Here is a 14,362-nt window from a genome sequence, read left to right as displayed (position 1 = left end):
AGTCGTATTGTTATAGAGTTCTACTGAAAGAATAAAACTTTCAAGATGAAGTTAAAAGGGGATGCTTTTTTAAACATCTGGCCTTAATCTTTTAATACAAAGCAGTCTCTTACATTGGTCTAATGTTATACTGAAGTAGATTTATCGATGTCCCCGAAAGCAAAGGCCCATAAAAATTAATATATATCTCCTTTGAGATAAGTGAAACACAGTTTTACAAAAGAGTAAACCTTTTATTATTTGTACATGAATCAGTTTGGTCTGAGGACACATAGCATCTGGCAAACTCAGAAATGTTGCCCTAAGCGGAGGGTGTTTGTGGTCGCTGGTGTTTACAGTAACGTCACTTGTATTATCTACGTGCTAGGCGCTGAGGGCCATTCTGGATACTCAGAGTGTTGGGGGAACGTGCATGGCAGTGGGTTTAAGAAGCAGGGAATGCAGAACAGTCATGGCCTCCATCTCAAAGACAAGGTCCTTCAAGGTCTCAGGAGGAAGCGGCCCCTGCAGAACAGGTTTCCTAGGGTTGGAAGGCCCCTCGAGGAGGGATGGAAAACAACAGCCCTGAATGCTGCCAGCCGGCCTCAACCACAAGAGCTGTAATCTGGGGGTGGGGGTGCAGGGTCACAAGGGGACCACCTGAAGGGTGGGCAGAGGCCCTCGGGGAGGAGCCACGTACTCCTCCTCTCTGAGCAGCCGCAGAAGGATGTTCTTTTTATTCTTGGGCCAGCTGTAGATGTGAGTGTTCTGAAGCCAGGTGGGCACGTGCTCCTAGGGCAAGGAGAGAATGACAGAAGCAAAAGCCGTCAGAGAAACACCTGGATCCCAGATCCTGGGCTCAGTTTCCCAACATCCGTGGTTTTCCCTTCACAGGCATCGCCTGCTAAACTCTCCTGGAGGCTGTGCTGTTTTGCTTTCGGAAGGGGATTGCGTGTGAAATGCTCTTGGCTCCGGATGCCAGCTGTGCAGCTCATTACACAAAGCACGTGTGCACGGCTTGTCCCATCAGTCTCCCAGGCTACCTGCCCCTCGCCTTTCAGCATGCTTTTCACCGCCCTCCCCTAAAAGGGGTGGGACAGAGGTCACACGGAGCCACGTGAATTCCCCAGTGGCTCCGGCAGAAGTGTGCCAAGGCTGTGGGCGTTCATCCAACTCTTTATCCTCTCACTCCAGCCCCAGGTCTGACCCGCAGAAGAAGGTGGTTCTCCCACCCCAGATCCCAGCGATCCGGCAAAAGCCGAACCTGTCAGCCAGGGATCGAGAGGGCGCAGTTCAGATTGCCCGCAGGGAGTGGACATTCTGCTGGGGGCAGACAGATGATGCAGAGGTTTAGTGTGTTCAATGGCAATGCGGGCCGTGGAGAAAAATCAAACCGAGAAAAGGGGTAGGGAGCGCTGGGCAGGGATGAAACATCTGTGGTTTTAAGTTGGGTATTAGGGGAAGATCTCCACAAAGCTTCCTCACTCTCCTTTTTTACATCTTTACTTGTTTTCTCAGTGAGACCCTCCCTTATAAGTGTTCAGTCGCTCAATCCTTGAGACCCATGGACTGTAGCCTGCCGGCTCCCCTGGGGTCCAAGGGTCGCAAAGAGTTGGATACAACCGAGAGACTGAACACACACAGGGAAAGGTCTCACTGAGAAAATAAGTAAAGATGTAAAAAAGTAGAGTGAGGAAGCTTTGTGGAGCCAACTTTGACCCCCAGTTGGAGAACTAAAATCTCACATGCTGTGGGGCAACTACTGAGCCCATAACTAAGACCCAATGCAGCCAAACAAACAAATATTTTTTTAAAAAAAGACACAGTTACTGCCTTGAGGAGTTTGTAGTCTTATGATGGAGTCAAAATGTAACTATTCTCCAGGCAGTAGCATGCCAAGGGGACAGGTAGGTGGGAGCAATCTGCCCCTAGTGTGGGTGATAAGGGGATTGTTTGAAGAAGTTTAAAAAAACATTAACAAAACCAACTAAAAGTGAGTCTGCTTTTTTCTGTCACCATGCTCCAGTAATTCTAAACAATTACTCCCAACTCTCCTACCCCCAGCCACATACTGTTGTTGACTCCAGGTACTCTCAAGAGAGGGACTATTCAATATTTGGGGAATGGGGGGGAGCAGTCAGGAAAGGCTAAGAGATTGGGTGCTAGAGGGCTAAGTGTGCGCTCACCAGACAGAAGCCGGGGCAGGGCGCTGCAAGCAGCGAGGACACAAGTGCAAAGACACCCAGAGTGGGGCACGTGGCAGGACATCTGAAACGGTCCACAGTGACCAGCGCACAGTGGCATTTGCGTGCACAGTGGCAAGGCAGAAAGCTGAGCAGGCAGGCAGAGCCCTCTTCTCAAGGGCCTCGTATGTCACACAAGGAAGATGAATGCGGTCTGTAGCCGGTAGGAAACCCACCACAAAACATCTAAGCTGGAGACAGATAGATCAGATCTACATTTTGGATGTTCCTCTTTGATGGCAGAGCAGAGGATGGCTGGTACAGAATTAAAGTGGACACAGCACAGCCAGGAAGGAGATCGTGCAACGAGAGCCGTCAGAGGCTGGAAGCACACTGCTGGGCAGGTTGTGAACTGGGCAAGCCCAGGGGTCCTGGTCCCATAAACTAGACCCTCTTTCATCCAGGGCAGAAGTCTCAATGTAGTTCTGACATCCAGGGCTGCTCCAGGGTGGGGCTGGGCCTGAGCTCAGGGTGCTGGGATCTGGCTCCCAAGACCTTCACTACACAGCTGCCATCACTTCTCCAAGCCTGGCACAGGCTCTCAGATGTTTTTTTGTCCCTGTTCTCCAAATCTGCTGGCCTGCCCTGCTAGCGAACACAATCCCTCCTATGAGCCACAGCAGAGTTCCCTTTGGTAACTGTGTAGGTTTAATTCCTGTATTCTACAGCTTTGAGCACTAAGCTATGTTCAACAAAACATTTCCGGGCAACGGCCAGCCAAAAATGCTCACATCTTGACTTTTATGTACAAGAGATAAGAAGTATCAGATGAACAGCTTCTTTTCATCTCATGGGCTAAAAACACAAACTACTTTTTTGTGTGTGATGGCTGTTTGAACAATTAGGACAGCGATGGTCTATCAGATAAAGCTTTAAAATCTTCCTGATTCAGGCTTCTGCGCTGAGTGGTACAACTTGTTGATCTTTCTGGCAACACTGCTATCTCAAAGGACTGATAAAGAGCTGACAAGGCTTTCCACCTAAAATCCTGGAGATTTTAAACCAAAGCTGGACTTAAAGATTCGTTTGTTTGTTTATTTACCTTCTTAGCATTTGGGAAGAGTACAGGGATGAATCTGAAGTTCATGCTTCCTTGTTTTATGAACTCAATCTGCATCTGGAACAGAACACACTTGAAGGTTTAATTTCAGGACTTAGGATGAGAAATTAATGGTTCTCACAATCATGCAAGTCCACACAGGATTTTTGTTCTGATTTCCGTCAGCACCACACACTCCTAATTTTAAACTGTCCATCACACATCCACGCCTTTTGCTCATTGATCAATCATGTACTGAAAGCCTGTTAAGAGTCAAGCTCTGTGTTAGACTTGGGGTTTCAAGGACTAGGATACTTTCCAGGTATTCTGAGCTGCCGGACAGCAGTTCACAGAAGCCACTCATGTGTATCTCTTCCCAAGTCTGTGTTCAGTGACTTCACAGTGGTGGTTTGAAGTCGGCCCTGTGAGCGTATTTGTACCATGGAAATGGACAAATGCTACAAATCAGGATTCCCCCTCCTTTTTTTTTTTTTTTGAGGATCAGGTTACCAGGTACCACAGCTGTCAAGCCAGCAGCTTACTGAGCAGGCAGAAAGGAAAACTACTGACCACAGTGCAGTGTGAAAAGTATGAACAAATTGCCGTGGTAGCCCAATGGGGGCCATCCTTTTCTACATCAGTGGTTTGAAGGAGTTACAAGGGGGGTGTCATTTGGATACTAAAAGAAAAGAAGAATTTGCTCAGGTAGGGAAAATGGAGCGAGGTGGGGGAAGGACAGCCTCAGCAAAGGAAACAGTATATGAGCAAATGTCTGGAGGTGTGACGGAATGTTTGGGGGCTGGGACTGGTTAGAAATGCAGGGGGGCCAGGGAAGGTGAGGGAAGCGAAGCTAGAGGTCAATAAGATGAGCTCCATCTGCCAAGCTTTAGGCTCCCCACACCACCTCCAATTTACTCTGACACAGCAGCGGCCCCCAAAAAGATTTAGCTGCCAAAAACTCGATCAAAACCAGAAATTTCAGCATGAGAGGAGTTAGAGTCTTCCGAATCCTGTGACCAGCACAAAGCTTTCAGTCATCTGATGACGAAGGAGATGAGGAATTATGTGTTCCCAACTATCTCATCTTCCAACTGAATTTTATAACTGAGAAATCTTCACCATGCATGGGAATAAAAACAAAACAGAGAGGAAAGTGACAGTGGTAATGACTAAAATCACCATAGAAACCCCCTCATAAACACACACACACACAAATCTTCCATGAGGTGTTTTCTCAGAATCACCTCCTGTTAAAAATCAGAAGATTAAAAAAAAAAAAAAAATCAGAAGATAACCCAAAGAGCCTATTTTACAAGGGCGCTAGAGCAGTGTACCTAAAAGCATCGACCACACGAGTACACACAGGCGAGAGGAAGGGCATAGCGCTTGTAAGATAAACGTGAAGAGCTGGACTCGGTCTCTGTTCCCAGGACACTGCCTCCTGTAAAATTTTGCTTGTCTACTAGGCTACCCCAGCGACAGTGCTTTTTCATCCTCTCTCATGCTTCCAGAGATGGACCTTCTGGGAAGCTGTTGGCTCTAGGATGCAGTTATTCCTGGGTTTCTGTTTGATCCCTCTGCCCTGGAGTTTACTGCTGCTTGGAGGGGACCAGGAAGTCAGCCAGCTGGGCAGAAAGGCACTTCTCCATCTGGCCTCTCCGACCTCTCCATTGATGAGGAAGGGCCTGAGACACTGTCGTCGCAAGAAACGGAGTCTGGAGACAGCCTGGTTCACGGCCGGGCACTGTCAGACAAGCCCCGAGGTTCAGCTGCCTATTCCTGCCCGGCGACACCACACGCCAGCAGAGCTTGACAGGTTTCCTGGGGACCTGGCAGCGACCTGGGGCCCTCAGCACACACATGAGCCGATGGCCTGGGGACTGGCAGTTCCTAGAGATGGAGTGCTCTGGGGCCCTGAAGTGCTTTGGCAGACAGTGAAGGGGGACAGCACCTAGAGCCGGGGGTGACTTTTAGGGCAGAAAGAGTACCCCTTGTTGGGCTCCACCCGGGGGCTGCCAGGCTGGGTAAGGATGAAATAAGAGGGACACTCATCTTATTCCTTGGCCCCACTCTCTGACCTCCCCACCTTGCCTCGGCTTTTACTTTGGGTTGATTGTGAGCTCAAGTAAGGGGTCAGCACTTGGTCGAAGAGGAACCAGAGACTCTGAAGAACCAGATGGGGATATCCACACGTCCAGCCTGCCTTTTCCCCGAGCTCCTCCGGAGCCGCAGGATTTCAGTCACTCCCCTTGAGGTAAAGCCGCGTGTCCTTGCCCCCCTGGCCCCCAGCTACCCTGTGCTGCTTACTTATTCCATCTGAGCCACTTCTGCTTCCTGCCCCATCTTCCTGTCGTAATGGGCCTTCCCCGCCTTGTGGAATGTTCAAGCTGAAATGGAGCTTACAAGTGCTAGTCCAGTGAGTTTCAAACCTTTTTAAGTCTCAGGATCCTTGGTAAACAAGCCCGAGAAAGGCAGACAGCCCTGGGAGAGGTGCCAGCAGGTATGGGCACCAGGGCGGCTTCAAGGGAGAGTGTGACCGTCACAAGCCTGGTCTGGCATCCCAGTCAAGCAGGCGCCGTCTCCTCAGGGGTCGGTATGATCACGGAAAGCAGGGAGGCTGCTTGCCCGTAACCCAGTCTGTTTCAAAGCTGGATGATATTTTCAGCGAGAATGTTCTGTCAGATGCTAAGTCTAACTTACTGTAAGTTTCCTCTGCTGGTTTTAGTTTGACCAGGCCCCCAGAGGTCAGGTGTTGCCTATCTATCATGAACTAGAACCATCCCTTCCCTTGACTGAACATCTGATCTAGGCTTTATGCTCTATAGACTTTATTTCACCTAATCTTCACAACAACACTGTTAGTGACCCATTTTTTGAATACTGGCATGGAAGCACAAAGAGGTTTAATGGTAAACGATCTTCCTGCAGTACAGGAGACCCAGTTTTGATCCCTGGGTCAGGATCTTCTCCAGGATCCCCTGGAGAAGAAAATGGCAACCCACTCCAGTATTCTTGTCTGGAGAATTCCATGGACAGAGGAGCCTGGCAGGCTACAGTCCGTTGGGTTGCAAAGAGTTAGGCACGATGGAGCAACTCACACTTTCACTTTCCACTGTCACACACCCTGTACAGGAGGAAGCCAGATTTGAACACGGGCTCTCTGACACTACACTGCGCGTCCTCTCGGATGTGCTACTCTGGCCCTCTGAAAAGCGAGAGGACAGAACTGGACACAGATGCAGGGAGCCTGCTCTCTTCACAGCCCTGTCTCCTGCCCTCCTAGGACTTCACATCTGTGGGTAAATAGTTAAACCAGCAGAGTTCTGCTTTCCCAAATCTTGAAACTTCGAGATCAAGATGAATCTCCCTGTTACTGAGAAGGAACACGGAGCCCCAGAGGTGTGGGGACTTGCCCCAAGTCCCCAAGGTAGATGGAACAGAACCAACACCCGCCTCTCCGGCCTCATTCTTCAACCATCAGCTCCCGCCCTCAGTGGGTATCCAGTGAAGGACAGGCTTTCACAGAAGCAGAAACCCGACTCCGAGGGCTGGCAAGGTGCTGTGGTTTCATCACTCACCATTCGATGAATGTACTTAGTATGTAAGCCATGTTCATCCTCGTCCAGCTGCGACTCAGCGCCTTCCACATCCTGTTTGTATTTGGGGCTGATTGCTACGATTATCATCACTGTCTTCTGTTAATGAGAGGGAGAAAGCATGTTTATGGAAGTGTGGCGTGTGGTCCATTTGGGGAAGGCAGGCTGGAAACCGGCCAGCAAGACTGTGAGCATCTTCTGAAACACTGCAGGGTGGAGGGCCGGCCCCCATCCACGGAAAGTGAAAGGCGAGGCCCCAACCCAGGCAGACTCCTGGCTCCCCACCCCCTTCCCCGCCCCCCGCCCTGTTTCCCTGCCCAGCTCCCTTCAAACACAAGAGCCAATGGCTCTCCTAAATGGACGCGGTTCTGCCCTCCATCTTCCGCAACCATCACTAATAAAGGTCTAATGCAAACCGGAATGACTAAGTAACTCTGCATTGTGGCAGAGAGCCTCTGCCTCCCTCCGGCAGCCAGCGGGAGCTAAGCTGTCAGTTACTGCACCCTTGACTGCCCTGCTTGCTGCGGACGCTTAGCCCAGTCGGGAGGAGCAGACCCTTCAGCACAAAGCGAACATCAGGCTGCAGACAAAAGGAAAAGCCTCAGAACCCCAGCCAGCTCAGCCTCCGTCCCCCACCGGCTGACGCGGACAGGCTGGCGGCAATCAATTTCTATCTTGTTAAAGCACAACGTGTCCCAGTGGCCGGTATAGATTCTGTCAGTGAAAAACAAATCACAAGGCTGTGACGGGGCGTCTGGGGGTGGGGGGTGGGCGATGTGCTGCCCTGCCTGTGAGGCTGCCCAGGGAACCTCTTCAGTCTGATCCTGCAAAACACTTGGTGGTGGCCTCAGATTAAATTGAATTCTGCTGCTCCCTCCCTACTCCCCGCCTTCATTTCCTCCTTTCCTATTCTGGTCAAAAAATTGTTTGCTCTGATTATTATCAACCACCTGTGTCTGGTTCGACAGTTATTTCCTGCCTGTGCATGTCCAGGAGGGTGACCCCATCCTTCCTTCCCAAGTCTTTGCACGGCTGCCAACAAGGGAAGCTTTGTTGGGACTTGGTCAGCTTTGGCCTTGGTGGGTATGCCAGTGCTTCTTTCATAAAACAACTCCACGAGCTAATTGTCCTTCTCACCAGCAAACAAGCTCAGACTTTTGGAATGTACTTACATCCCTAAGGTAGCGTTCCATCCACTTAATGATATCAATGCCTCGGATTCTATCTTCAAATATGTCAATCTACAAGAAAAAAAGATGTGGAAAGTGGCTCTTAATGAGAAGCTCTGTCTAGATGCAAAGCAAGAGAAAGCACAAGAGGCTGTATTCATTTAAGGCTGAAAAAGTCACTGATGCTTTTTGGCAAAGAAGAGCCTGAAAGTCTAAAAATCAAGATGTAATTTTCTTAAAATGTTTCCTACTTCAAGATTAGTAGGCATTTGAGTATTTAATATTTGTAATTATGTTTTAAAATTTTGAGAGACACAGTAGACCACCAAGTTGGATGTAAGCCAGCAACATATGCATAATATATATATATACACAAAACATATGCATATATATATGTATATGTATATCTGTAATGTGAAGGCAAACATGATTCTGGAGGATTTTAATGGATGTGTCGTACGCAACTACTGAGATACAATATGGTACTTTGCTTGCATTAGCCAGGTCGTTATTATGGTATTATATCCAGTTTCAACCTATATATTTAAAAAGGATTGTGTGAAACTTGAAGCAAATCCAAGAAACAGTCACAAAAACAATTACTGAGATAGTGGGGGAAAGCTTTATGATGAAAGTTGAAAAGTAGAACTCTTGGGCCTTGAAAAGACTGGTATTAAATATCAAGTCTTTGAAGGGGAGAAAAACCAGTTATTTTTCATTTTACAGAAGCCCAAACAAGACCTTTCTTGGGCTCAGGCTTGTCCTGCAGCCAGAGAGGAGTGTGTGTCTGCACAAGGTGCTCTTGATTGGCAGACAGATTATGTCCAGGGATGGGTGATGCAGGGGGAGAGTCCTTGAAGAGGGGTGATTGGATTCAGCCACACTGCTCCCATGTCAATTGTCCTCAATGTCATGTTCCCATTTAGGGCCAGTCAAGTTCCAGCCATTCAGCAAGATTTCCATGCCGTCCACGATCCAGCATCACCTCTTTCCCCCACACATGTCCTATCTACTCGACTCTCCACATTTGCACTCCCTGTGCCGTAAAAGCACAGTGCAAGCCCCCCTGCTCTGTGCATCCTCCCCACAGACTGACTTCCTTCTCCTCCCCTTAATGGACTCTACCCCACTGTGACTACTGGTGGTACTGGACAATGAGCACCTTATTATGGCATTCTTTCATTTACTGAATGTCTCATGGATGTCTGGCTTATCTCTTGAGCCGGGTTCTAAGCTTCCTACAGAACAAGATCCTGCTCTACACCAAACTCAGATACATACTGTATAGAATATAAATTCAGAATATGTATTTTTAAACTGATGGAACATAAAAAATGGAATGGCTTTCCATTTGGTTTGGATGATTCCTGCTTTAAAATGTTCAGTGGCCAATGACTACATTAGGCAACCCTGAGAGAGGCTTTGAGTTCTCTGAGATTGCATCAGTTATCCACTTCTGTTTTACGAGAGAGAAGCAATGTATGTCAGGGCTGACAAGAGATGGGCAGCGTGGCTTTTCTTTTTCCACTTGGAAGACTTTGAAAATGTTCCCGAAGTTCTCTAAGTCTTACTATTTTCATCTGTAGTATGTGGTTAATAATCCTACTTCTTAGGGTGCTTGTGAGGATTATCATGAGTTAGAGTGGAAAGGGCATATCATAATGCCAGGCATAAAGTAAGTCCTCAATAAATGGTCATTCTTATTATTATCCCAGCACCTAAATTCTTCCTTGCTATGGAGGTAGACATTCTGGAAGGAGCAATGTGCTGAAGATCTTCCACTGGTCTCTCCAGACATCTACTAAAATACACAGCTTCTGTCAGGCCAACTTGTCCACCCAGCTACTGTTATGAGCTGAATTGTGTCCCTCCAAATTCTTGTTTCAATATACGTCTTAACCTCCTGTGTCCAGACTATGACTATATTTGGATATAGGGCTTTTAAAAGGTGATTAAAGTAAAAGGGGTCTCGTAGGTGGGTTTTGATGAAGTGTGACTGGTGTCCTTATAAGAGGAGACTATAAAGAAAGACCAGAGGAAAGATCAGGGGAAGACAGAGGGAGACAATGGTCCTCTACAAGACAAGGAAGACATTTCAGAATGAAACCAGCCCTGCCGAAACCTTGATCTTACACTATGAGCCTTCACAACAGAGGAAATAAAGGACAGTTTAAGCTCCCAAGCCTGTGGTACTCTGTGGCAGACCCAGCAAACCAATATAGCGCCCCCTTTAGGTTGTAGGAGTCACTGCTCCCTTGCCTTTTTAGGCCTCAGGGTGGTAGACGCTCCTGGCTTTTGCTTGTCCTGGGATATTGCACTACTCATTCTCTTTGGGTTTCCTAAGACTCACCTAGAACTTTGAAAATGATCCATTTATTAAATTACCCATTTAATTAATTCTTATCCATTAAGGGGATCTTGATGTATCGATACAATAACTTAGCTATCCAGGATGAGGCTCTGGGATTTTACCATGGGCTTTAAGGACTTCCCTGGTGGCTCAGATGGTAAAGAATCTGCCTGCAATACAGGAGACCTGGGTTCGATCCCTGGGTTGGGAAGATCCCCTGGAGAAGGAAATGGCAACCCACTCCAGTATTCTTGCCTGAACAATTCCATTCCCACTGGAGCCTGGTGGGTTGTGGTCCACAGGGTCACAAAGAGTCCGACATGACTGAACAACTCACTCTTTCACTTTTCACTTCATAATGATGAGGATTAGAGTTTAGGGACAAATTTAAATTGGGCCTAGGCAGCCCCTAATTGTTAAGGTCACAAAAACCTGTCCTCTTCTCCGGGGGCAATCAATATGCTTATGTGGAGAGGACTAAAAGTAAGATCTTTTCTACAATGTTGGCCTATGTCCTGTAATTAGATTTTATATGAGTTGCCCCAGTGTTTCTTATCCCAGAAACGAGAAATTGAAATGTTGATCTCTATATATTCATATATCTATATAATAATGAAGTTGAGGTATAGAGTGTATATCTGTAAAAATTTTCATATACTTTCATTTGAAAGTAATTACAGACTAAAGAAATATTTGAATAAGACTCCTGTTAAAAATGCTAAATAATCCTTAAAATGGACATTTAGTTACTAAATATTCTTTCTTTATTCTTCAACATTTGTGTTCGTAGATATTTCCCTTAATTTTTCACTACTCTTTAAAATCCACTTTAAAATCACTACTCTTTAAAATACCCAGAGGAGGCCTCGGGGAAGGAAGAGAAGTGATATCAGTGTTTGAGGAAAGCCAGTCCTCCGAGTAGCCTCCTGTGGTATTCTATTTATCCTAAGGAAGACTTACATGGGTGTAAGCTGTGCTTTTCCAAGGTACTGCAGGGCACTTGAAGAGTGTGTGCTTCCTGAAATTTCTTGGCCTCAGATCACAGTGGACTGCAGGGCTGGGGTGTCCACCTTCCTGAGCTAGCCTAGACCAACTGAGAACCCGGCCCTGGGTTGCAGAACCTGGCTCCCTCTTCAGAATTGTTGGTGCTGCAGCAGCCAAGTGTGGCCTGCCCGCTGTGCACAGTGGGGTGGGGGCCCCAGGCTGCCGGGCCTCCACTGCAAACCCTGCAACCCAGTGCAGAATGACAGGATCTTGTCAAACGAGCAGGTGACCTCGTGAGCCTCGTGCACCACAAGAAGCCCAACCAAAGCAGGCATGATTGGTGAGGAAGGGCAAAGGTGCCAAGTGCAGTGAGAGCCTGGCTTTCCTTTAGGCTGGGCACCAGCTGCATACAGTGGGGGCATTAATACCGTGCTAGCTGTTCAGAGGCCCTTGCTATTGCTTAGTTGCTTCAGTTGTGTCTGACTCCGTGTGACCCTATGGACTATAGCCCACCAGGCTCCTCTGTCCCTGGGATTCTCCAGGCAAGAATACTGGAGTGGGTTGCCATTCCCTCCTCCAGGGGATCTTCCCAACCCAGGGATTGAACCCTGATCTCCTGCGTTGCAGGCAGATTCTTTACTCTCTGAGCCCCTAGGGAAGTCCTCAGAGGCACTTGGGGTCACTCAAAAGGCATGCAGGAAAAACATGCTGGAGAGTTTGAATTCTAGAAAACAATTACCTAAATCCATAAGCATTTAGGTCATGAGCACATAAATCAAATAATAGAGTTTAAGCTATCAACAACTTTTTACATGTTTCTCTTGGTTTTTTTTTTTTTTGTTTGTTTTCATTATACTCACTTTAATTGTTCAGTCTTCTCTTTGGATAAAATACTTACTGCAGTTTGGAAGCCGTTTACCAACAAAAAGTTCACAAATTTCATCACCTCCATGGCTGTGTCCATAGAATAAGTGATAAAGACTTTCCCTAAAGAGAGATTTTTGTCAGTTATTAGAAACTAGACAAATCATGCCACTCTAAACAACACTTGCAAATTGTATGCAGTATCTTTCGGCCTTTTAGAACAATGAAGGGACTCCTCAGAATGAGGGGGCAGTCTAAGGGCTTATGGCTGCATCAGGGTGAATTACTGTCCTCAAGACATAGATCTGCAGGCCCAGAGGGGCAGGGGGTCTGTCCCAGGATGTGCAGACTGCCCAGGGTGCATCAGAGAGAGTGCTGGCAGGTTGAGACAAGCAGAGGAGGTCTTCTGAAAAACCACATGATACATTAACAACAACAAAAAAATCCATCATCCAGAACCCGCGGGGCCTTAAGATCAGGCCACCCCGGGTATATGAGACGCACTTGGCACTGTGCCCAAGAAAATGCTCTCACAGCAGGCCTGGAAGTTGAGCCCTGCTAAGAGGCCACCCAGCCGTGTCCTCTTTTGATCTCATGATGTGATGCTCTCTGCTGCCCTGAACTTGATGAGAGCAAGTGAGGGGAGGGAGAAAGTGGTTCTCCACCGCCTCCTTCCCCTCACTACTTATTGGCCGGGGACTGTCCAGGAAGTTGGAGTAGAATACAGGGCAGCTCAGAAATGTTATCAAGAGCTTCAGTAGCTTTAGGCAGAGATCCTGCTTCTGGGCAGTCCAGCATCACTGACTCCCTTACTCATCCGTGAGTCAGTCTAGGGCAGCAGATGGCATTGTGCCCGCAAGCTTAACCCAGTCAGGATGAGAATCAGTGTCCTCCCAGGTTAACATCTTGGGTAAATTATCTGGCTAGCGTGTTAACGTAGTAGATGAATAATTTCTCTCTGTTGGCATTTAGTCTGAAATCAACTGGCTACATCTCAGGAAGCTCTGGGGCAGAGGGTGGAGAAGACAGTGGGGGCAGGGTTGGAGAGAACCCACTTATTACGCTTGAAAGTGTTAGCCGCAAAAAAAAAAAAAAAAAAGAAAAAAGAAACGAAAGTGTTAGTCGCTCAGTCGTGTCCAACTCTTTACGACCCCATGGACTATAGCACACCAGGCTCCTGTGCCCATGGAATTCTCCAGGTAAGAATACTGGAGTGAGTAGCCATTCCCTCCTCCAGGGGACCTAGGCTCTTGTTTTTAAAGCACATCTCTCAAATGAGAGGATGTTCGATGTCATATTGACTCATTTAAGCAGCCAGGCATATTGATGGCACTCAATACATTTTCTTCTCAACATTTAATATTCAACTGATCCCTCTGTAAGAATTTTAGGACTTCCTTTATAGGTTATGGTAAAATTAATATGCTCTGTACACTGATATCCAGACTATATCCCAACATTATCCATTCTCCAGAAATGCTCAAAATTTAACTAAGATTTTAAGATTAAAACAAAATTTTTTTTAATAAAAAACAATTGTCATAGAAATCTTTCAGAGCCTTAAATGACTAAAGAACATTGATTCCCCAGTTGGAATTAATGAATGCAAAGGGCTTAATTTTAAGTTTAGTTCAAAGCAGTGCCTAGATTTGGGAAGGGCTTATTAGAATTACGGCAAGCACAACAGAATATAACAATTTCACAAGTGGTGACTGTTTTCTTAAGATTTCTGGAACTTACTGTCCCGACTGACCTTCATATGAGAACATTTTGGTGATATTTCAACATTTCTGGTTCTGGCTGCAAAATGTGGAAAAAGCATCATCACCTGACACTTAGTCGAATGTTTCTTTAAATAAAAGGCTTAGTTTGCATTTGGTTGTACAGAAGTACGGAGAATGTGAGACTGGTTTTTCCAAACACGATTGCTCATTCCTACAGGAAATGACCTCGTTCTTGAAGGCTGCTGCTAATTTATGGTGAGACACTAGGTCCCTGGCCAATACCACATGGACATCCAATCAATTTATCCAGGGACAAATCCACTCAAGAGAATCATTTAGAAGAGGGAGAAAGCATGGGGGTTATTTGTTGTTGGAGTACAGTTGTAGAAAATCTACTGGTAAGCACTTTGGGAG

At 46.9% G+C, this 14,362-nt stretch overlaps 1 protein-coding gene across 2 annotated transcripts in view; it reads right to left on the bottom strand.

Moving 5' to 3' along the window:
- Window positions 1-212: 212 nt before the first annotated feature.
- The window catches only part of TRAF3IP2 (TRAF3 interacting protein 2), a 43,583-nt gene continuing 29,433 nt past the window's right edge, over window positions 213-14,362 (bottom strand). For both annotated transcript variants that reach the window (XM_065911636.1, XM_065911637.1), the window contains exons 5-9: window positions 12,259-12,347; window positions 8,030-8,098; window positions 6,840-6,956; window positions 3,265-3,339; window positions 213-771 (exon numbers count right to left, since the gene is read on the bottom strand). In XM_065911636.1, the coding sequence (XP_065767708.1) occupies window positions 625-771; window positions 3,265-3,339; window positions 6,840-6,956; window positions 8,030-8,098; window positions 12,259-12,347 (497 nt within the window). In that variant the 3' untranslated portion in view covers window positions 213-624. The remainder of the gene's footprint in view (window positions 772-3,264; window positions 3,340-6,839; window positions 6,957-8,029; window positions 8,099-12,258; window positions 12,348-14,362) is intronic.

The sequence above is a fragment of the Muntiacus reevesi genome, chromosome 19 (assembly GCF_963930625.1).
Source record: "Muntiacus reevesi chromosome 19, mMunRee1.1, whole genome shotgun sequence".
Classification (NCBI taxonomy): domain Eukaryota; kingdom Metazoa; phylum Chordata; class Mammalia; order Artiodactyla; family Cervidae; genus Muntiacus; species Muntiacus reevesi.
The sequence above is the reverse complement of the archived record's forward strand: the minus strand, read 5'-3'. Positions and strand labels throughout refer to the sequence as shown.